At 36.8% G+C, this 24,537-nt stretch overlaps 2 protein-coding genes across 8 annotated transcripts in view; both read left to right on the top strand.

The window, feature by feature from the left end:
• Positions 1-24,537, top strand: part of ZNF267 (zinc finger protein 267) — a 142,925-nt gene that overhangs the window by 15,520 nt on the left and 102,868 nt on the right. The window lies entirely within an intron of this gene.
• Positions 1-24,537, top strand: part of LOC103231546 (uncharacterized) — a 47,150-nt gene that overhangs the window by 15,520 nt on the left and 7,093 nt on the right. For all 5 annotated transcript variants that reach the window (XM_073015334.1, XM_073015333.1, XM_073015337.1 and 2 more), the window contains one exon: positions 24,042-24,176. In XM_073015334.1, the coding sequence (XP_072871435.1) occupies positions 24,042-24,176 (135 nt within the window). The remainder of the gene's footprint in view (positions 1-24,041; positions 24,177-24,537) is intronic.

Here is a 24,537-nt window from a genome sequence, read left to right on the forward strand (position 1 = left end):
TAATGTTTGTTTTATATATTTAGGTATTCTAGTGTTGGGTGCATATATCTATTTATTTATTTATTTATTTATTATTATACTTTAAGTTCTAGGGTACATGTGCATACCACGCAGGTTTGTTACATATGTATACTTGTGCCATGTTGGTGTGCTGCACCCATCAACTCATCAGCACCCGTCAACTTGTCATTTACATCAGGTGTAACTCCCAATGCAATCCCTCCCCCCTCCCTGCTGCCCATGATAGGCCCTGGTGTGTGATATTCCCCTTCCCGAGTCCAAGTGATCTCATTGTTCAGTTCCCACCTATGAGTGAGAACATGCGGTGTTTGGTTTTCTGTGCATATATCTATTTAATTGTTCTATCCTCTGGACAAATTAACCGCTCTATTATTATATAGTTAACTCCTTTGTCTCTTGTGACAGATTTTGTCAGTCTGTTTTATCTAATGTAAGTATAACTACCCCTGCCTGCACTCTTTTGTTTATCATTTGTATGGAATATCCTTTCCAGTTCTTTCACTTTTAGCCTATGTTTGTCCTTAAATCAAAAGTGAGTCTCTTGTAAGCATCTTGTCACTGGATTTTTAAATATCCATTCAGCCACTCTCTTGTCTATTTTAAATTTGTTTTGTGACTGCTATACCAGAATATCACAGGGTATTTTATAAGGAAATGGGTGATTTATAAAGAATACAAGTTAATTTAGCTTATGATTCTGAAGGCAGGGAAGGCAGAGAGCATGACACTGGCATCTGGTGAAGACCTTTATGCTGCATAATAACATAGCCAAAGGCATGACGGGGAGAGAGCATATAACAAACGCACACTTGTGATGACTAACCCACTGCTGTGATAAGGACATTAATACATTCATTACAGGCAGAGCTCTCATGGCCTAATCACTTCTTAAAAGTCCCACTTCTTAATTCTGTCACAGTGGCTATTAAATTTTAACCTAAATTTTGCAAGTGACATTCAGTCTATATCAGTGTCTGTTTATTGGATAATTTAATCTCTTTATATGCAATTATTGATAGGTAACTATTGTAATTTTGTTTTCTATTTTATACTTCATTTGTTTCTTTTCTCCTCTTATGCTGTCTTCCCTTTGGTTTTGTTAATTTTTTGTCTTATTTTTGTTGTTTTTATATACTTTGATTACTTTCTCTTTTTATTATATGTATCTACTACAGTTTTTTTCCCCAGTGGTTATAAGACTTACATAAACATCATATAACAGTCTAATTTAAGTTGATAATAATTCAACTTTTATACATAGAAAACTCTACAGTTTTCCTCTCCTTCACACATTTTAAAACTTCTTATATTGTGTATTCATTAAATTATCAAAGCTATACTTCTTAAAAATACTTTTGTTTTATAGTTCTTATACTAGAATTAAAAGTGATAAATGTACCCACCATTACAATATTTGAATATTCTGAATTTCATTATTTACCATTTCCAGTGATATTAGTAGTTTTAATGCTTTCATATTTAGTTAGCATTTCATCATTTCAACTTGAGTAATTCCTTTAGTCCTTTAGCATTTCTAGACAGGTCTAGTGGTGATGAATTCCCTTAACATTTTTTTTTGGCGGGGGGTCTTGAAATGTCTTCATCTCTCTTATTTCTAAAAGATGCTTTGTTGTATATAGCCTTCTTAGTTGTCTGTTTTTTAAATTTTCCTTCTTTCAGCACTTTCAATATATGGTATAACTCCTATTTGGCCTGTAAGGTTTCTGCTGAAAAATCTACTGATAACATCATAAAGTTTCCCTTGTATGTGAATAATCTCTTATCTCATGCTGCTTTCATGATTCTTGCTTTGTCTTTGAATTTTGCCTTTGTCTTTGAATTTAATTATAATATATCCCAAAGGAATGTTCATTAGGTTCTTCTTGCCGCAGTTATTTTGAGCTTTATGAAACTGGTTGTTCATATCCTTTTCCAGATTTGGGGAATTTTAAGACATTATATATTTAAATAATCTTTTTTTCCTCTGTCTTTCTTCTGAAAATCCTAAAATGTATATATTTGTTCACTTTATGATATACAGCCTGTATGCTCCTTCTCACTTTCATTTTTTTTCTAATTGATTACTTTCAAATGACCTGTCTTTGAGTTTGCTGATTTTTTTTTTTTTTCCTGATTGAGTCTCTTGTTAAAACTGTTACATTTTTTCAGTTCTTCCATTGTTCACTTTAGTGCCAAGATTTCTGTTTGGTTCTTTTTAATTCTCTATTAAAAGTCTCATTTTATTCAAATATTGTGCTATAAAACTTTTTAGTTATCTATCTGTGTTCTTTTGCATCTCACTGAAATTCTTTAAGATGATTATTTTGAATTCTTCGTTAGCCAACTTTCAGATCTCCATTTCTTTGGAGATGATTACTACAGTTCTTTAGTTTCCTTTGGTGGTGGTGGTGGTGGTTTGCCTGATTCTTCATAATCTGTGTAGCCTTATGCTTATTTCCCTGAATGTGAAGGAGCAAACATCTCTTCTAGTCATTATAGACTAGTTTTAGGAAATAAATACTTTCTGCTTTTGGATCCTGAGCTGATGAGATTTTGACTAAGATTGCAGTTGAGTGTGTTGGAGACATGTCACATGACTGCTACTGGGTCTGCAGTGGATTATATGGTTGACAGACCTATTAGCAGGACATAGATTGTCATGGATCCTGTCTTTTCTCTTGGAAGACAACTTTCTTCAGGATCTTGAGCATTGTGGCTGGTTCTTAGATAAGGAATTGCAGTTGTTTCTGCAGAGTCAGGGTGCTGATAGAATAGATGTGGACAGGTGTGGCTCCTGCTGAGTCTCTGGAAGTGCTTTCATCCAGTCATTGAATAAGTCACTGATAGACATGACTGACCCCTGATCACAGCTGAATGGGTCTGGAACTGATTCATAGGGCTGCTACAGGATATGGGCCCTGGGCCCACGGCTTGTCTCCTTCTAGGTTTCTCATTGAGCAGAACTGCTCCCAGACCCTGGCTGACAGAAAGTAGAGCTAAACTTACAGGGCTGCTTTAAGATTCACTGTGAGACTAATGTCAGCAAGTCTAGCTCTAGGGGCACAGATGTGTGCTTTCAGGCAAGTCCCAGGTTGAGCAAAACTCCTGCCCTGTGGCTGCATGAAACTGGAGCAAAGTTTCAGTGCCACTTCAGGATTCCCATTCCAGTCAGTGTTGGCAGTTCTACATCCAGAGGCACAGATGGATGTTTTTTCCTGAGGGTCCCTGTGTGGACAGAACTTTTTCCAGATCATGACTGAGAGGTGATGGAGATGGATTTTGCCTTATTCAGGGGCCACAGACAGGACCGGGATCTTCAGGCCTGTCACCTGAATGTCAGGTGGGAATGAATCCTCCTGGAGTCTTGGAAGATTTTTTGAGTGGCAGGACCAAGGCCAAATGAGCTATAGCTAAATCTACAGTGGGATATGGCAATTTTTTTGTTGTGTATCCAGAGCCATAGTCAACAAGCCTACCCTTCAGTTAAGGACTTGTCCTTAAATTGTCCTTCTTGATCTTGGGCTCCAGCTGGGCATCAGAAATTCTGACCTGGATCACAAAGCTCCCATAAAGGCAGTTGTGTTTGACACGGCTGCCACACTATGTTGTGAGAAATATGCATGGGGGCCTCCTATTCTGTCATCTTGCTTATGTTTCTAATCCTATATGTTTCACTTTTGAAAATGTATCATATTTGTGATTTTTGGATTCAAAAATTCTGAAACAAAATACTCAAATGTACACATTGTATAAGATGTACATTAGATTACTAGTGGGCACCACATATTTATTAATATGTTTGATTGTAAGTTTAAGTTTACTGCAAGCAAAAAAGAATTATTAAGATTGATATCCATTTTATATTTAACTGATGTATAATTTAATTCCAAATACTGACATTATATTTTAACAATTCTCACTGTATTTTGCAACATTTATATTGTTCCTTGATTTGGAAATATAAAGCTTTTCTTAGCTTCTAAAGACTTTATTATAGCCATTATATTTTGTGTAAGAATAGCACCAATATATTGATAACATGATAAGGAAGTTTTCCTAGTGTCTTTTAAATATTTACTCATTAAAATTTTCTCATTAGAGCTAATTATTAGTGATTATAATGCATTTTCTGTGACATTTTACTGCCATTCATTGAATGGCAATGATTCAAAATGCCTGTTCTTCATGGGTGCACACAGTTGATAACTGCAAATATCTGAAGGATTATTATTAATAGACTATGTTGTATTCATTATTTTATGCACTAAAATTTCTCTTATTCTTGTTATTCTATATGATTGTGTTTTTTTTCAGATATGTTTCCTTAGATCAGTTAATTGTATTTTTGTTTTTCAACTTTGATATTATGAGTTGGATGATAATTTTCAACTCTGTAAGACTTTAAGACAATATGATGTTTAATTTATATATGAATTAGCTGTATGTCTGTTGCTTATTTAAAAATCTATGTGTTTTTCACCTGTATAAATATTGCCTCTACTTTGTTCATGACTTATCTTGTATGCATTTTTTTTCTCAGCTGTTAATGATTGCTTTATTCTGTCTAGATGAGTAGTTAAGGAAATAACCCTTTTTTTTTTTTTTTTTTTTTTTGAGACGGAGTCTAGCTATGTCGCCCAGGCTGGAGTGCAGTGGCCCAATGTGAGCTCACTGCAAGCACCGCCTCCCAGATTCACGCCATTCTCCTGCCTCGGCCTCCCGAGTAGCTGGGACTACAGGCACCCGCCACCACGCCGGGCTAATTTTTTGTATTTTTAGTAGAGACGGGGTTTCACTGTGTTAGCCAGGATGGTCTGGATCTCCTGACCTCGTGATCCTCCCGACCTCGTGATCCTCCCACCATGGCCTCCCAACGTACTGGGATTACAGGCGTGAGCCACCGCGCCCGGCCGGAACTAATCTTAAATTCACAGTCGGTTGTTTGGATCTATATAATTATGTGAGAGGAACACTTTTGTTCTTTGAAGCTGATTTTTGAAACATTCGATGACTATCTCTTTTAGGTAGTCAAATTTTTTATGGTGAAAACATAACAATTGTCATCTCAAACATTTTTAAGTGTACAGTTTATTAGTGTTAAGTATAGTCATATTGTTTTACAAGAGGTTTGTAGATCATTTTTATCTTACAGAAGTCAAAGTGAATACCCATTAAACTACAAATTGTCCTTTCCACACTTCTCTCCAGCTCCTGAAGAGCACCATTCTGCTTAATGTTTCTATGAGTTTGGCTACTGTAGATACTTTATGTAGGTGTAATCAAACAGCATCTCTTTCTTTTTAACTATCTTATTTCACCTGGCGTAATGTCCTCAAATTTGTCTGTATTAGAATACTTGTCAAAATGTCTCTGATTTTTAAGGCTCAATAATGTTCTGTTGTGTACGTTTGCCACATTTGTTTAATCGGCACATCCAATAAGGGACATTTTGATTGCTTCCAGGTATTGTCTTTTGGGAGTAATGCTGCAGGGTACATGGATGTGCAAACATCTCTTCCATGTTCTGTTTTGAATATGTTTGGAATATTTTGGATAAACGGATATAGTACCATGTGTATGTTCTTGCATTTTGTTGCCTCATCCTTTGATATTATATCCAAAAAATCATTACCAAGACCAATTTTCATGCCCAAGCTTTCCCCTTTTGTATTCTTCTAGGAGTTTTATATTTATAGGTTTTATGTTTAAGTTTTAGTTCACTTTTTCAATTGATAAAATGTTAATTGTACATATTTATGGGGTACAATTTTATATATATGTATGTGTTATATAATGATCATATCAGAGTGTTTAGTGCATAACCTCATGTATTTGGTAATTCTTTGTGGTGAGAACATTCAAGTTTCTCTTCTAGCTGTTTTTTTTTGTTTGTTTGTTTAAATTTTAATGTTTGTAGAGACAGGATCTCACTCTGTCACCCAGACTGAAGTACAGTGGCACAATTGTAGTTCACCATAACTTCAAACTCTTGGGTTCAAGTGATCCTCCTGCCTCAGCTCCCCAAGTAGCTAGGACTACAGGCGTGTGCCAACATGGCTGGCTAATTTTTAAAAATTTTTGCAGAGATATCTTGGTCTCACTACATTGTCTAGGCTGGCGTTGAACTCCTGACCTTAAGTGGTCCTCCTGCTTCAGCCTTCCAAAGTGCAGAGATTATAGAAATGTAACACTGTGACTGGCCTTTTCTAGGTATTTTGTAATATGCAATACCCTTCTATTAACCATTGTTACCATACTGTGTAATAGAACACCAGAACTTATTTCTCCTATGTAATTGTAACTTTATACCTGTTAACCTCTTTCTATTCCTCCCCCTTCGGTCTCTGGTAACCACTGTTATACTCTCTGCTTATATCAACTTTTTTTCCATTTAGACAGAGTCTAGCTTTGTCACCCAGGATGGAGTGCAGTGGCGTGATCTCAGCTGACTGCAACCTCTGCCTCCTGGGTTCAAGCTATTCTCCTGCCTCAGCCTCCCGAGTAGCTGGGATTACAGGCACGTGCCACCATGCCCAGCTAAGTTTTTGTATTTTTAGTAGAGACGGGGTTTCACCATATTGGCCAGGCTGGTCTTGAACTCTTGAACTAAAATCATCCGCCCCCCACTTGGCCTCCCAAAGTGCTGGGATTAGAGGTGTGAGCCACTGTGCCCTGCCCACCCACCCTTTCTCTTCTCTTCTCTTTCTTTCTCTCTCTCTCTCTTTCTCTCTTTCTCTCTTTCTTTCTTTTTCTTGTTACTCATTTAAGTAAGACCATGAAGGGTTTATCTTTCTGTGTATAGCCTGTTCACTTAACATAATATCTCATGGTTCATCCATGTTATTGCAAAGGACAGGATTTTATTCTTTTTTTAATGGCTGAATAATATTTCATTGTGCATTTACACCACATTTTCTTTATGCATTTATCTCTTCCTGTACATTTGGATTGATTTCATATCTTGGTTATTAGAAAGAGTGCTGCAGTAAACATGGGAAAGCAGCTGTGTTTTTGACACATTGATTTCCTTTCTTTTGGGTATATTACCCAATAGTAGAATTGCTAAATCATGTGACAGCTCTGTTTTTAATTTTTCAGGAACCTCCATACTCTTCTATAGTGGCCATACTACTTTACAGTCCCATCAACAGTATATATGTGTTCCTTTTTCTTCACATCCTCTCCAATACTTGTTTAAGTTATATTTTTTGTCTTTTTGATTATAGTCATTTTAACTAGAGTTTGGTGGTATCTCATCGTGGTTTATATTTGCATTCCCTTGATGATTAGTGATGTTGAGCATCTTTTTATGTACCTTTTGGGCATTTGTATGTCTTCTTTTCACTAATGTCTATGAAGGTCTGTGGCATGTTTTTAAATTGAATTGTATGTTTGTTTTATTTTCAGAGTTCAAATTTCTTATATACTTGCTATTAACCTCTTGTCATTATGTATCGTTTGCGAATATTTTCTCCTATTGTCTACATTGTCTCTTCACTATGTTATGTCATTTCATATGCAAAAGCCTTTTAGGTTGATGTAATCTCATTTGCCTATTTTTGCTTAGGTTGCCTTGGCTTTGAAGTCTTTCTGAGTCCAATGTTGTAGAGTATTTGCCCTGCTTTCATCTAATAGTTTCATATTTCAGGGCATTACGTTTAAGTCTATAATCCATTTTGAGTTGGTTTTTGTATGTGATGAGAGTTAGGGTTCTAGTCTTACTCTTCTGCATATGGATACTCAATATTTCCTGTACCATTTATTAAAGAGATTATCTTTTCCGCAAAGTGTGTTCTTGACATCTTTGTTGAAAATCAGTCAGCTTTAGGTGCATGAATTTATTTACAGACTCACTGGGCATGTTGGTCTGTGTGTTTGTTTTCATGCCAGTATAATGCTGTTTGGGATACTGTAGCTTTGTAGTAAATTTTGAAGTCAGGTAGTGTGATGCCTTGAGCCTTGTTCCTTTTGCTCAGCATTGCTTTGGCTATTCAGGGTATTTTGTGGTTCCATGTACATTTAGTTTTTTTTTTTTTTTCCCTGTTTTTTTGAAGAATGTCATTGGTATTCTGATAGAAATTGCATTAAATCTATAGGTCACTTTGGGTAGCATGCCCCTTTTAATAATATTCTTTTTTTTTTTTTTTAAGACCAAGTCTTGCTCTTGTCACCCAGGTTGGAGTGCAATGGCGCGATTTTGGCTCACTGCAACCTCCGCCTCCTGGATTCAAATGATTCTCCTGCCTCAGCCTCCCAAGTAGCTGGGATTACAGGCACCCACCACCACACCCAGCTAATTTTTGTAGTTTTTTGGTAGAGACGGGGTTTCACCATGTTGGCCAGGCTGGTCTTGAACTTCTGACCTCAGGTGATCCACCCGTCTCAGCTTCCCAAAGTGCTGGGATTACAGGCGTGAGCCACTGTGCCCGGCCCATTTTAATAATATTCTTCCAATATATAAACACAGTATATTTTCATCTATTCATGTGTATTTCATTTTTTCATCCATGTTTTATGATTTTCAGTATAGAGATTTTTCACTTTTTTATTTAAGTTTATTGCTGGGTATTTAATTTTTTGTAGTTATTTGTATGCACAAAAAAGTAACAAACTTTAACTTTCTTTATAGTGAAAACGCTAAGCAAATTATGTATAGAAGGTATGTATCTCAACACAATAAATATGACAAACCAGTGTTAATATACCAAACAGGGAAAAGATGAAAGCTTTTTCTCTGAGATCTGTAACATGGTAAGGATACCCATTTTCACCACTCTTATTCAAGATAGTACTAGAAGTCCTAGCCAGAGTAATTAGTCAAGAGAAAGAAATAAAAGGCATCCAAATTGGAATGGAAAAATGAAATCGTCCTTGTTTACAGACAATATGACCGTGTATATAATAAAAACATAAACATGACACCAAACAGCTGTTAGAACTAATAAACAAGTTCTGTAAAATCGCAGGATACAAAATCAACATAGAAATATCAGTGGCATCTCTGTGTGCTGATGGAAAACCATCTGAAAAAGAAAACAGAAAATGCGAGTTACAGTAGCTATGAAAAATAAGTCAGTCCATTTTGAGTTCATGTTTGTAAATGTGCAAGGTAAGGTCCAACTTTATTTTTTCCCCTGTGGATTTCCAGTATTCCCAATCCTATTTGCTGAAGAGACTGTCCCTTTTCTCATTGTGAATTCTTGGAACCTTTGTTGAATATAAGTTTACTATATACACGAGCATTTATTTCTGGATTCTTCAATCTGTTTCATCTTTTATTTATCTTTATGTCAGTAGCACACTGTTTTGAGTACAATAGCTTTGTAGTATATTTTGAAATCCGAAAGTATGATGCCTCTTTGTTTTTCTTTCCTAAGATTTTTTATCCATCTGTGGAAGATTGTTTATCCATCTGTGGTCTCTTGAGATTCCATAGACATTTCAGATTATTTTAATACTTGTGCAAAAAGTTCCATTAATATTTTGATGGAGAGTACATTGAATCTGTAGATCACTTTAGGTAGTATTGACATCTTAACAGTGTTGTCTTCAAAATTTTGAACAAGAGTATGTTTGAGAGTTTAATTTCCACATATTCTTGGACATGCCATTTTTCTTTCTGTTCTTCTAGTTTTATTCTGTTGTAGTAAGAAGTGATGCTTTGTGTTATTGTCATCTGCTTAAATTTGGTAAGACTTTTTTTGCAGCTTAACAGGTTGTCTATCAGTGATAATGTGCCATGTATGATTACGGATATTGTGTATTCTGCTGTTGAATGGTTAGTTCTGTATATGACTGTTAGGTCTAATGGTCTATAGTGTTGTTCAAGTCCTCTATTTCCTTACTGATCTTTCGTCTCTTTTATTCTTTCCGTTACTGAAAGTGGAGTATGAAAGTCTCCTACTGCTATTGTACTGCTGGCTATTTATTGCTTCAATTCTGTAAAAGTTTGCTAGTTGCTGTATATATTTGAGAGGTGTGATGTTAGGTGCATATATGTTAATATTTATTATAGCTTCCTGGACAATGAACCCTTTTATAATTACATAATGCTCTTTCTTATCTCTTGTAACATGTTTTGATGTAACATGTATTTTAACTAATATGACAGTATTTTACTTTTGGCATTTTTTTTTCCATTCTTTCATGTTCAGCTTATGTACGTTCTTAGATCTAAAGTTGGCCTTCAGTAGAAAGCATTGAGTTGGATCTTTTTTCTTGAATTTATTCAGCCAAATTATGTCTTTTGAATTTATTCATTTATATAGAAAGTAATTACTGAAAGGGAATGACTCACTATTGCATTTTGTTCACTCTTTTGTTTTAGGTCTTGTATCTATTTTAGTCCTGTTTTCCTCTCTTGCTATCTTCCTTAGTGTTTTGTTGATTTTTGTAGTGACATGTTTTAATTCCTTTCCCACTTCTCTCTGTGTATCTATTATAGGTATTTGCTTTATGGTTACCATAGATACTATGTAAAACATCTATAAGTTTTAACAGTTTACCTCAAGCTGCTAACCTTAATTGTATATAAAAATCCTGCCTCTTTATGAACTCTCCATTGTATTTTATTGATATCACAAATTATATCACTTTATATTGTGAATCCATTAGAACAGATTTATGGTTATTTTAAAGTGTTTGACTTTTCAAATCGATAGCAGAATTAAAAGTATTCTGTGCACCATCATTATAATACAGAATATTTTGTGTATATAATTACTGTTATCAGAACACTTTATATTTTTATATAATTTTGTGTTACTACTCACCGTCGTTTTATTTTCCAGTGTGAAAAACTGCCTCTACTTAGCAGTTCTTTTAGAACAGATCTAGTGGATATGAATTCATTCAGCTTTTGTTGATTTTGAATATTCCTTATTTCAAAATTTTTAAAGGATAGTTTTGGCAGAAAACATTTTCTTGATTGGTAGTTGTCATTTTTCAGCACTTTTACTATATCATTCTTCAACTTTCTGACCTGTGAGATTGTTTGCTGAGACATTTGCTGGTCATCCTAGGAATGGGCCTTGCATATGCCAAGTCACAGTTGTTGTTTTTTTTTTTTTTTTTTTCTGGCTTCTAAATTCTCTTTGTAACTTTTGAATCTCTGATTATAATGTGTCTTGTTGTGGGTCTCTTTGTGTTGCTACTAGTTAGAGTTGGTAGAATTTCATTAAATTTTAGGCCATTTTCTCCCTCAAATTTGGAAAATTCTCAGCCATCGTTTCTTCAAATAAAGTTTCTACTCTTTTCTCTCTCTTTGTGTTTTAGAATTCCCATTATGAGTAAATTGGCCTTTTGGGAACAGGCCTCCAAATCTAGCCATAAACTGGCTCCAAAACTGACCATAAACAAAATCTCTGCAGCACTGTGACATGTTTGTGATGGCCATGATGCCCACGCTGAAGGTTGTGGGTTTACCGGAATGGGGGCAAGGAACACCTGGCCCACCTAGGGCAGAAAACTGCTTTAAAGGCGTTCTTAAACCACAAACAATGGCATGAGCGATCTGTGCCTTAAGGACACGCTCCTGCTGCAGATAACTAGCCATAGCCCATCCCTTTATTTCAGCCCATCCGTTTGTTTCCTGTAAGGAATACTTTTAGTTAGTCTATAATCTATAGAAACAATGCTTATCACTGGCTTGCTGTCAGTAAATATGTGGGTAAATCTCTGTTCGGGGCTCTCAGCTCTGAAGGCTGTGAGACCCTTGATTTCCCCCTCCACATGCTATATTTTTGTGTGTGTATCTTTAATTCCTCTAACGCTGCTGGGTTAGGGTCCCCATGACCGAGCTGGTCTCAGCATTGGTCTACTTGATAGTATCCCATTAGTCTCTTAGACACTCTGTTTTTTTCTTTTTGCTGTCCTGACCATATACTTTCAAATGACCTATTATCAAGCTTGTTGGGTTATTTTTCTGTTAGATCAAGTCTGTGGTTAAACCCTCTAGTGAATCCTTAAATTTAGTTATTTTTCAGCTCCATACTTTGTCTTTTTATAGTTTTAATCTTTGTTCATAAGCTCATTTTCTTCATGCATTTTTGTCTTCTTTTGTTTGTGTTCTTCTTACCTCATTGAGCATCTTTAAAATAGATATTTTGCTAGGCACAGTGGCATGTGCATTTAATCCCAGCTACTTTGGAGGCTAAGGCAGGTGGATCGCTTGAAGCCAGCCTGGGCAGTATTGCAAGACTCTGTGTCTAAGGTTTTTTTTTTTTTTTTTTTTTTTTAAATTAGTTGTTGTGGCATGTGTCTGTAGTCTCAGTGACTCAGGAGGCTGTGTCAGGAGGATTGCTTTACCCCAGGAATTTGAGGCTAGGCTACATTGAGCTATGATATGTACCAGTGTACTCCAGTCTGAGTGACAGAGTAAGATCCCATTTTTTTCTGTTTCTTTTTTTTTTTTAATATATTTTTGACTTTTATTTTAGATTCAAGGTATACATGTGTTTGTTCATTACGTGGATATATTGCAAGACGCTGGTTTGATGTCTGAATGATCCCATCACCCAGATCATGAGCATAGTGCCCAATAGATAGTTTTCCAGCCCTTGCTTCCTCCCTTTACTGCCCCCTATGAGTCCCCATTGTGTCTTTTCCCCATCTTTATGTCCATACGTACCCAATGTTTAGTTCCCACTTATAAGAACATGGTCTTTGGTTTTCTATTCTTGTGTTAATTTACTTAGGATAATAGCTGCATCCATGTTGCTGCAAAGGACATGAATTTTTGTTTTTTTATGACTGCATAGTATTCCATGGTGTATACATACCACATTTTCTTTAACCAGTCCATCATTGATGGACACCTAGGCTGATTTCACGTTTTTACTATTGTGAATAGTGCTGCGATGAACATAGGAGTGCATTGACTTTTTGGTAGAACAATTCATTTTCCATTGGGTGTATACCGAGTAATAGAATTGTTGGGTCAAATGGTAGTTCTGAGTTCTTTCAGAAATCTCCAAACTGTTTTTCACAGTGTCTGAGCTAATTTACTTACATTCCCATCAGCAGTGTATAAGTATTATCTTTACTGCTGGCACTTGCCAGCATCTGTGTTTTGACTTTTCAATAATCACTATTCTGAGTGGTGTAGATGGTATCTCAGTGTGGTTTTGATTTGCATTTTTCTTATGGGTAGTGATGTGTAACATTTTTTCATATGCTTATTGGCTGCTTGTATGTCTTCTTTTGAGAAGTATCTGCTCTTGCCCTTTACCCACTTTTTAATGGTTTTTTTTTCTTGTTAATTTAAATTTCATATGGATTCTGGAATTAGGCCTTTGTCAGGTACCTAGTTTGTGAATGTCTTCTCCCATTCTGTAGGTTGTCGATTCTGTTCACAGTTTCTTTTGCTGTGCAGAAACTCTTTAATTAGGTCCCATTTATCAATTTTTGTTTTTGTTACAATTGCTTTTGAAGACTTAGCCGTAAATTCTTTGCCAAAGTCAATGTCTAGAATGGTATTTGCCAGATTTTCTTCTAGTATTTTTAGATTTTTTAGGTTCTGAATTTAAATCTTTAATCACCTTGAGTTAATTTTTATATATGGTGAAATGTAGGAGTCTATGTTCATTTGTCTGCATGTGGTTAGTCAGTCATCCCAGAACCATTTATTAAATAGGGAGTCCTTTCACTATTGCTTGTTTTTGTTGACTTTGTGGAACATCAGATGATTGTAAGTGTGTGCCTCTATTTATTTCTGGGTACTCTATTCTGTTCCATTGGTCTATGTGTCCTTTTTAAAAAAAATTTGTTTTTCTTTATTTCCTCAAAAAAAAAAAAAAAAAAAAAGATGGGGGATACATTTGCAGAACATGCAAGTTTGTTACATAGGTATATGTGTACCATGGTGGTTTGCTGCACCTATTGACCCATCCTCTATGTTCCCTCCCCTCAAACCCCAACCCCCACCAGGCCCTGGTGTGTGTTGCTCTCCTCCCTGTGTCCATGTGTTCTCATTGTTCAGCTCCCACTTATAAGCAAGAGCATGCAGTGTTTTGGTTTTCTGTCCCTGTGTTAGTTTGCTAAGGATGATGGCTTCCAGCTTCATCCATGTCCCTGCAAAGGACATGATCTCATTCCTTTTTATGGCTGCATAGTATTCCATGGGTTTATGTACCACATATTCTTTATCCAGTCTATCATTGATGGGTATTTGGGTTGGTTCCATGTCTTTGCTATTATAAATAGTGCTGCAACAAACATACATGTGCATGTGTCTTTATAGTAGAATGATTTATATTCCTTTGGGTATATACCCAGTAATGGGATTGCTGGGTCAAATAGTATTTCTGATTCTTGATCTTTGAAGAATCACCACACTGTCTTCCACAGTGGTTGAACTAATTTACATTCCAACTAACAGTGTAAAAACATTTCCATTTCTCCACAGCCTGGCCAGCATCTGTTGTTTTTGACTTTTTAACGATTGTCATTCAGACTGGCATGAGGTGGTGTCTCATTATGGTTTTGATTTGCATTTATCTGATGATCAGTGATGTTGAGATGTTTTTCACATGTTTGTTGGCTGCGTAAATGTCTTTTTTTAAGAAGTGTCTGCTCATATTCTTTGCCCACTTTTTAATGGGGTTGTTTGTTTTTTTCTTGTAAATTTGTTTAAGTCTCTTGTAAATTCTGGATATTAGACCTTTGTCAGGTAGATGGATTGTAAACATTTTCTCCCATTCTGTAGGTAACCAGCCTTTTAGTTTAATTAGATCCCATTTGTCAATTTTGTTTTTGTTGCCATTGCTTTTGGTGTTTTAGTCATGAAGTCTTTGCCCATGTCTATGTCCTCAATAGTATTGACAAGATCTTCTAGGGTTTTTATGGTTTTGGGTTTTACATTTAAGTCTTTAGTCCATCTTGAGTTAGTTTTTGTATAAGGTGTAAGAAAAGGGTTCAGTTTCTGTTTTCTGCATATGGCTAGTCAGTTTTCCCAGCACAATTTATTAAATAGGGAATCCTTTCCCCATTGCTTGTTTTTGTCAGGTTTGTTGAAAATTAGATGGTTGTAGATGTGTGGTGTTATTTCTGAGGTCTCTATTCTGTTTCATTGGTCTATATGTCTGTTTTGGTACCAGTACCATGCTGTTTTGGTTACTGTGGCCTTTTAGTATAATTTGAAGTCAGGTAGTGTGATGCCTCCAGCTTTGTTCTTTTTGCTTAGGATTGTCTTGGCTATATGGGGTCTTCTTTGATTCCATATGAAATTTAAAGTAGTTTTTTTTCTAATTCTGTGAAGAATGTCAATGGTAGTTTGATGGGAATAGTATTTAATCTGTAAATTACTTTGGGCAGTATGACCATTTTCACAATGTTGATTCTTCCTATCCATGAGGATGGAATATTTTTCCATTTGCTTGTGTCCTCTCTTATTTTCTTGAGCAGTGGTTTATAGTTCTTCTTGAAGAGTTCCTTCACATCCCTTGTTAGCTGTATTCCTAGATATTTTATTCTCTTTGTAGCAGTTATGAATGGGAGTTTATTCATGATTTGACTCTCTGCTTGTCTATTGTTGTTGTAAAGGAATGCTTGGATTTTTGCAAATTGATTTTGTATCCTGAGACTTTTCTGAAGTTTCTTATCAGTTTAAGGAATTTTTTGGCTGAGATGACTGGGTTTTCTAAATATAAAATTATGTCATCTGCAAACAGAGACAAATTGACTTCCTCTCTTCCTATTTGAATATGCTTTATTTCTTTCTCTTTACTGATTGCGCTGGCGAGAACTTTCAATACTATGTTGAATAGGAGTGGTGAGAAACGGCATCCTTGTCTGGTACTGATTTTCAAAGGGAATACTTCCAGCTTTTGCTCATTCAATATGATATTGGCTATGGGTTTGTCATAAATAGCTCTTACTATTTTCAGATATGTTCCATCAATACCTAGTTTATTGAGAGTTTTTAACATGAAGGGATGTTAAATTTTATCAAAGGCCTTTTCTGTATCTATTGAGATAATCATGTGGTTTTTGTCTTTGGTTCTGTTTATATGATGGATTACGTTTATTGATTTGCTTATGTTGACCAACCTTCCATCCCAGGGAAGAAGCCAACTTGATCATGGTGGATAAGTTTTTTGATGTGCTGCTGGATTCAGTTGGCTAGTATTATTTTTGAGGGTTTTCACATGAGTGTTCATCAGGGATATTAGCCTGAAGTTTTCTTTTTTTGTTGTCTCTTTTCCCAGTTTTGGTACCAGGATGATGCTGGCTTCATAAACTGAGTTATTGAGGAGTCCCTCCTTTTCAATTGTTTGGAATAGTTTCAGAAGGAATGGTACCAGCTCCTCATTGTACTTCTGGTAGAATTAGGCTGTGAATCCATCTGGTCCTGGGCAATTTTTGGTTGGTAGGCTATTACTACCTCAATTTCAGAACTTGTTATTGGTCTATTCAGGGATTTGACTTCTTCCTGGTTTAGTCTTAGAGGGTGTATGTGTCCAGGAATTTATCCATTTCTTCTGGGTTTTCTAGTTTACTCGTGTAGAGGTATTTATGGTATTCTCTGGTGGTAGTTTTTATTTCTGTGAGGTCAGTGGTGATATCCCCTTTATCATTTTTTATTGTGTCTATTTGATTCTTTTCTCTTTTGTAATTTGTTAATCTAGCTAGCAGTCAATCTATTTTGTTAACTTTTTCAAAAAACTAGCTCCTGGGTTCATTTATTTTTTGGAGGGTTTTTCATGTCTCTATCTCCTTCAAGTCTGCTCCGATCTTGATTATTTCTTGTCTTCTGCTAACTTTTGGATTAGTTTGCTCTTGCCTCTCTAGCTCTTTCAATTGTAATGTTAGGGTATTGATTTGAGATTTTTCTAGCTTTCTGTTGTGAGCATTTAGTGCTATAAATTTCCCTCTTAACACTGCTTTACCTGCATCCTAGAGATTCTGGTACGTTGTCTCTTTGTTCTCATTGGTATCAAATAACTTCTTGATTTCTGCCTTAATTTCATTATTTTCCCAGGAGTCATGCAGGAGCAGATTCTTCAATTTTCGTGTAATTTTGTGGTTTTGAGTGAGTTTCTTAATCGTGAGTTCTAATTTGGTTGCAATGTGGTCTGCGAGACTGTTATGATTCAAGTTATTTTGTATTTGCTGAAGAGTGTTATACTTCCAATTATGTGGTCGATTTTAGAATAAGTGTCATCTGGCATCGAGAATAATGTATATTCTGTTGATCTGGAGTGGAGAGTTCTGTAGATGTCTATTAGGTCCACTTGATCCAGGGCTGAGTTTAAGTCTTGAATATCCTTGCTAATTTTCTGTCTCGTTGATCTGTCTAATATTGACAGTGGAGTGTTAAAGTCTCCCACTGTTATTGTGTGGGAGTCTGCATCTCTTTGTAAGTCTCTAAGAACTTGTTTTATGAATATGGGTGCTCCTGTACTGGGTGCATATATATTTAGAATAGTTAGCTCTTCTTGTTGAGTTGTTCCCTTTACCATTATGTAATGTTCTTCTTTGCCTTTTTTGACATTTGTTGGTTTAAAGTCTATTTTACCAGAGACTAGAATTGTAACCCCTGCTTTTTTTTTTTTTTCTTTCCATTTGCTTGGTAAATTTTCCTTTATCCCTTTATTTTGAGCCTATATGTGTCTTTGCACATGAGATGTGTGTCCTGACAGCATACCAATTGGTCTTGACTCTTTATCCAATTTGTAAGTCTGTGTCTTTTAATGAGACGTTTAGCCCATATATATTTAAGGTTAGTATCGTTATTTGTGAATTTGATCCCGTCATCATGATGCTATTTGGCTGTTTTGCACACTAGTTGATGCAGTTTCTTCATAGTGTAATTAGTCTTTATGCTTTTGTGTTTTTCCAGTGGCTTTTACCAGTTTTTCCTTTCAATATTTAGTACTTCTTTCAGTAGCTCTTGCAAGGCAGGCATGGTGGTAACGGAATGCCTCAGCATTTGCTTGTCTGGAAAGGATTTTATTTCTCTTTCATTTATGAAGCTTAGTTTGGCCGGATATGAAATCTGGGTTGAAAATTCTTTTCTTTAAGGATGTTGAATATTGACCCCCAATCTCTTCTGACTTATAGAGTTTCTGCTGAGAAGCCTACTGTTAGTCTGATAGACTTCCCTTTTTAGGTGACCTGGCCTTTCTTTCTGGCTGCCCTTAACATTGTTTCCTTCATTTCGACCTTGGAGAATCTGATGAGTATGTGTCTTGGGTTTGATGTTCTCATGGAGTATCTTAGTAGTGGTCTCTGTATTTCCTGAATTTGCATGTTGGCCTGCCTTCTAGGTTAGGGAAGTTTACCTGGATAATATCCTGAAGTATGTTTTCCAGCTTGTTTCCATTCTCCTCATCTTTTTCAGGTACTCCAATCAATCATAGGTTCAGTCTTTTTGTGAAGTCACGTATTTCTTGGAGGCTTTGTTCATTCCTTTTATTATTTTTTTCTCTATTCTTGTCTACATGCCTTATTTCAGTAAGGTAGTCTTCAAATGATGTCCTTTCTTCTGCTTGGTTGGTTTGGTTTTTGATACTTGTGTGTGCTTCATGAAGTTCTCATGCTGTGTTTCTCAGCTCCATCAGGTCATTTATGTTCCTCTCTAAACTGTTTAGTTAGCAGCTCCTCTAACCTTTTATCAAGGTTTTTAGCTTCTTTGCATTGGGTTAGAACATGCTCCTTTAGCACAGTGTAGTTTTTTATTACCCATCTTGTGAGGTCTACTTCTGTCAAGTCTTCTGTCTTGTCCTCTGTCCAGTTCTCTGCCCTTGATGGAGAGATGTTGCAATCATTTGGAGAAGAGACACTCTGACTTTTTGGGTTTTCAGCATTTTTTGTTGATTCTTTCTCCTCTCTGTTTGTCTAGTTTTGATCTTTAAGGCTGCTGACCCTTGGATGGGGTTTTTGTGGGGGCTTTTTGTTGTTGTTGATGCTGTTGTGTTGCTTTCTGTTGGTTTTTCTTTCAATGGTCAGGTCCCACTTCTATAGGGCTACTGCGGTTTTCTGGGGGTTCACTTTGGCCCTGTTCATCTGGTTCACTCCTATGCCTGGAGATGTCACTCAGGGAGGCTGGAGAACAGCCAAGATGGGTGCTTGCTCCTTCTGGGATCTCTGAACTTGGGGGGCACCAACCTGATGCCAGTAAGATTGCTGTTGTATAGGGTGTCTGACAACCCCTGTTGGAGGGTCTCACCTAGTTGGGTGGCACATGGAATAGGACCTGTTTAACGAAGCACTTTGTCCCTTGGTGGAAGGGGTGTGCTTTGCTGGGGAAAAACTCACTTGTCTGGGCTGCCTGGATTCCTCAGAACTACCAGGAGGAAAGACTAAGTCTGTTGATCTGCGGAGACTGCCGTTACCCCTCCCACTAGGGGCTCAGGCCCAGTGAGATCTGGGTTTTTTCCCTGAGCCTCTGGCTGGAGTTATTGGAGTTCCTGCAGGGAAGCCCTGCCCAGTGAGGAAGGATGGGACAGGGTCAGGCCTGAAGAGGCACTCTGGCTGTGGTCTGCCCCAGCCAGTGCGTTGGGCTGTCGGAGACACATCTTGGGACCAAGCCATGCAGCCTCCCTGACTCCAGGAGGGGAAAAGCACAGCCTGGAGCTATAGAGGTGAATGTTGCCCTTCCCTCACCCTGGGAGCTTAGAGTGTTATGCAGTTGTGAGTCCCAGTGCTGGCTGCTGCCCCTCTGCCAAGGAGCTCAAATGGCTTAGACAGCAGGCAGATGCAGCTGTGGTGCTTGTCGCCCCTCCCTGCAGGTGCTCTGTAGGCTTAAGCAGGTTCCAGCTAAGAGACTGTTGAGAATCTGTGCAGCTGCAGGGTTGGGATGCTAAGCCCCAGTGGCATGAGTTCATGAGTGGGATCTTCCGATCTGTGGGTTGTACAGTTCCCTGGAAAAAGCATGATTTTTCTGGTTGGGTAGCACACTCACTCACTGACTCCTTTGGCTGGCAGGACAGGGCTCTCCTCCCCTATGTGGCTCTCAGGTGGACTGCTGCACCACACTGTTGTTGTTTTCTCTGTGGATCATGCCAGCCTCCTAGTCAGTTCCGATGGGAGAACCTGGATACCTTGGTTGCTGGTGAAGGATTCACACACTTACTATGGTTCTTTTCAATGGGAGCCTCTGAATGCTACTGCTTCTAGTCAGCCATATTGGCCCCACCCCGTGTGTGTATTTTTGTGCCAGTACCATGCTGTTTTGGTGACTGTAGGCTTATAGTATAGTTTGAAGTTGGATAATATGAAGCCTTTGGTTTTTTCTTTTGTTTAGGATTGCTTAGGCTATTTGGACTCTTACTTAGTTCCATATGAATTTTAGAATAGTTTTTTTCTAATTCTGTGAAAAGTGACATTGATAGTTTGATAGGAATAGTATGGAATCTCTAGATTGCTTTGGGCAGTATGGCCATTTTAAAGATGTTGAATCTTCTTTGAGCATGGAATGTTTTCCAATTGTTTGTGTTGTCTATAATTTTTTCAACAGTGTTTTATAGTTCCCCTTGTAGAGATCTTTAACCTTGTTGGTTAGATCTATTCCCAGGTATTTGGTTTTTTCTTTGTGTGTGTGGTGATTGTAAATGGAATTATGTTCTTGATTTGGCTCTCAGCTTGCATGTTATTGGTGTATAGAAATGCTACTGATTTTGTACTTTGATTTTGTATCTTGAAACTTTACTGTTCCTTATCAGTTTTAGGAGCCTTTTGGCAGAGTCTTTCCAGGTGTAGAATCTTATCAGCAGAGATGATGTTACTTTCTTCATTTCCTCTTTGGATGCCTTTTATTTCATTCTCTTGACTGATTTTTCAGGCTAGTACTTCCATTACTATGTTGAATAGAAGTGGTGAGAGTGGGCGTTCTTCTCTCATTCTTGTTTTTAAGGGGAATGCCTCCAGCTTTTGTCTGGTTAGTATGTTGGCTGTGGGTTTCTCATAGATGGTTCTCATTGTTTTGAGGTATGTTTCTTTCATGCTTAGTTTGTTGAGGGTTTTTTTTTTTTTTTAAATCAGTAAGGGATGTTAACTTTTATCAAAAGTTTACCTCATATATATTGAAATGGTGATTTTTTTTTTTTTGGAGACAGAGTCCCACTCTATCCCCCAGGCTGGAGAGCTCACTGCAACCTCCGCCTCCTGGGTTCAAATGATTCTCATGCCTCTGTCACCAGAGTACCTGTGACTACAGGAATGTGCCACCACACCCAGCTAATTTTTGTATTTCTAGTAGAGACAGGGTTTCACCATGTTGGCCAAGCTGGTCTCGAACTCCTGACCTCAGGTGATCCACTGGCCTTGGCCTTCCAGAGTGCTGGGATTACAGGTGTGAGCCACTGCGCCTAGCTTTTGAATTTTAATTCTATGTGGTGAATCACATTTTTAAATTTCCATATGTTAGACTAACCTTGCATTCTAGGAATAAAGCCTAGTTAACTGAGATAAATTAACTTTGAGCTGCTGGATTTGGCTTGCTACTATTTTGTTGAAGATTTTTCTGTCTGTGTTCATTAGAGATATTGTACTGTAGTTTTCTTTGTTCATTGTGTCTTTACCAGATTTTGGTAACAGAGTGATGTTGGCCCCATAGAATGAGAGGGGAGGAGTCACTCCTTATTTTTTGGAATAGTTTCAGTAGAATTGATACTAGCTCTTCCTTGTACTTCTGGTATAATTTAGCTGTGAATCCATCTTGTCCAGGGGTTTTTTGGTTGGTAAATTTTTTATTACTGATTCAGTATCAGAACTTGATACTAGTTTGTTCAGGGTTTCAGTTTCTTCCATATTCGATCTTTGGAAATTGTATGTTTCTAGGAATTTATCCATTTCCTGTAGATGTTCCACTTTATGTGCATAGAAGTCTTCATAAGTCTCTGAGAATCTTTTGTATACCTGTGGAGTTGATTGTAATGTCCCCTTTGTTGTTTCTGATTGTGCTTATCTGGATCTAATGTTTTTCTTTGTTGACCTAGTTAGTGGTCTATCAATCTTGTTTACCCTTTCAAAGAACCAACTTTTGGTTTTGCTGATGCTTTGTATGGACTTTGTGGTCTCAATTAATTCAGTTATCTGGTTTTAGTTATTTCTATTCTTCTACATTTGTGCTCATCTTATTTTTCTTTTTCTAGTTTCTTTACAAGTGATGTTATATCATTAATTTGAGATCTGACTTCTTGAAGTAGGCATTTCGTGTTATAAGCTTCTTTTATTGCGGCTTTAGTTGTGTCCCAAAGATTTTGGTATGTGTTTTCTCTGTTTTCACTAACTTCAAATAACTTTTTAATTTCTGCCTTGATTTCATTGTTTACTCAAAAGGTCTTGAGGAGCCAATTGTTTAATTTTTATGCATTTCTGTGGTTTTGAGAGATCTTCTTGTTGTTGTTTTCTGTTTTTATTCTATTTTAGTCCAAGAGTATGGTTGGTATGATTTTTTTCTTTTTAATTTATTGAGACTTGCTTTCTGGCTGAGCATATAGGGTCAATCTTCAAGTATGTCCTGTGTGCATATGAAGGATGTGTGTGTTCTGTGGTTGTTGGGTGGAATATTGTCTATTAGGTCCAATTGGTCTATTCTGTAGATACCTATTAGGTCCAGTTGATCGTTTGGAATTGATGTCCAAAATTTCTTTGTTAATTTTCTGCCTCAGTGATCTAATGATGTCCCATGGGATGTTGAAATACCTCACTGTTATTATGTGGCTAATTCTTTTCTCAGGACTAGAATCACTTGTTTTATGAATCTCAGTGCTCCAAAGTTTGGTGCTTAGGTGTTTAGCATATGTAAATATTCTTGTTGAATTGAACCCTTTATCATTATGTAATACATCCTTGTCCTTTTGTATGGTTGTTGGATTAATATTCTCATTTCTTAAAGAAAACATAGAATGCCAGGTTCAGTTGCTGGATTCATCCCAGCACGTTGAGAGTCTGAGGCTATAGGATTTCTTGAGGCCAGGAATTTTTGACTAGCCTGAATGACCTAGCAAGACCCTGTTTGTACAAAGAATTAAAAAAATTGTTCAGATGTGATGGTGCGTTCCTGTAGTCATAGCCACTTGGGAAAGTGAGGTAGGGTCACTGCTTTAGGCCAGGAATTCGAGGTTTCAGTGAGCTATGATTGCATTGTGGCCTGGTGACAGTACAAGACCTTGTCTATAAGACAAAGATAGATATTTTAAATTATTTTAAAATTAGTTAATAGATTTCTACTTCTCTAGCTTCACTTGGATGTTAATATGTTAATAGATTTCTACTTCTTTAGATTCACTTTCATTTTGGTCCTTTTGTTGAGCCATGTGTTTTGGTTACTTTGATGTTTTGTGATTTTGTTGATATTTTGATCAAGTAAGAAACAGCTTCCTATTCTGTCTATTACGGAATGAATTTGTATAGGTGAAAACTGATACCCATCAGGCACTCTAGTCATTCTGGGAGATTCTTCATACTGTTGTCAGGATGTTTCTTCTCTAGACTACTGTGTGTATTTTCCTATTAAAAAGGTGTGTTTTTTTCTTTTTCTCTTAGGAGCCTTTAATCTCCCCCTTTGGTAAGTGTCATAGGCACTACTATCTCTCTGTTGTTGTAACAAGCATTCATCTTTGTTCTCAGTTGACCTGTCATTTCAACTATGTCACCATTTTCTCCTGCACCACATATTAAAGGAAGCAATGGCCAGTCTTTAGATCACCCCGGAATAATCCAGAACTTTGGACATATGTTTTACTCCTTTTGTTTTTCTTTCCTGAGAGTGAAACAGAATGCGAAAAGTTTTTGTGTAACTGCACTGTGCTGTGGTGCACAAATACAACAAAGTTTCTTCCTTCTAAATGCGACCATTCTTGGCTTTGTGTTCACCTAGGTGCTGCAAACTCAACTGACTTTAGTCACCCTATTACATTTAAGTTCATATATCAATTGAGAAAACAAAGGGGCCTCAAGTTTTTGATTCAACTATCATGGTGTGCTCTATGAGGTATAATTTGTGTATTAGATTTATAAAGTATTTTCACCTGAATTTAGTAATTGGAATTTTTAAAACTTTTGGTATCTTTCAGATATCTTTTCTCATGATGCTCAAGGCCTCTTAAGAAAGAAGCTCATAGAAGCATCATTCCAAAAAGTGATATTGGATGGATATGGGAGCTGTGGCCCTCAGAATTTAAACTTAAGGAAAGTGTGGGAAAGTGAGGGTAAGTGTGAAGGTCACAACAGATATTATGATGGACATACAAAATGTAAGACAACTACCTGTAACAAAAACATCACTGTTACAGGAGGTCAAAAACATGAAAAAACTCAATCTGTGTCAGTTGCTTTTTCTAAACCATGTGTTTCTGTAAGTAAATGCCGACATCAATTTTTGAAACATACCTTTTCTTTAAAAGGAAATTTGGATAATCCAGATAGTGACTTAGTCCATGTTTCAAATAATCATTTAAACCAATTAAAATGTAGAACTGGAGTAAATGTTGGGTCAAATATTTCTGAAAAGGAGAGATTTAAAAATGAAGAGATGATTTCTAAATATGATCAATTTGATGGGTCCTTTGT

The sequence above is a fragment of the Chlorocebus sabaeus genome, chromosome 5 (genome assembly GCF_047675955.1).
Source record: "Chlorocebus sabaeus isolate Y175 chromosome 5, mChlSab1.0.hap1, whole genome shotgun sequence".
Classification (NCBI taxonomy): domain Eukaryota; kingdom Metazoa; phylum Chordata; class Mammalia; order Primates; family Cercopithecidae; genus Chlorocebus; species Chlorocebus sabaeus.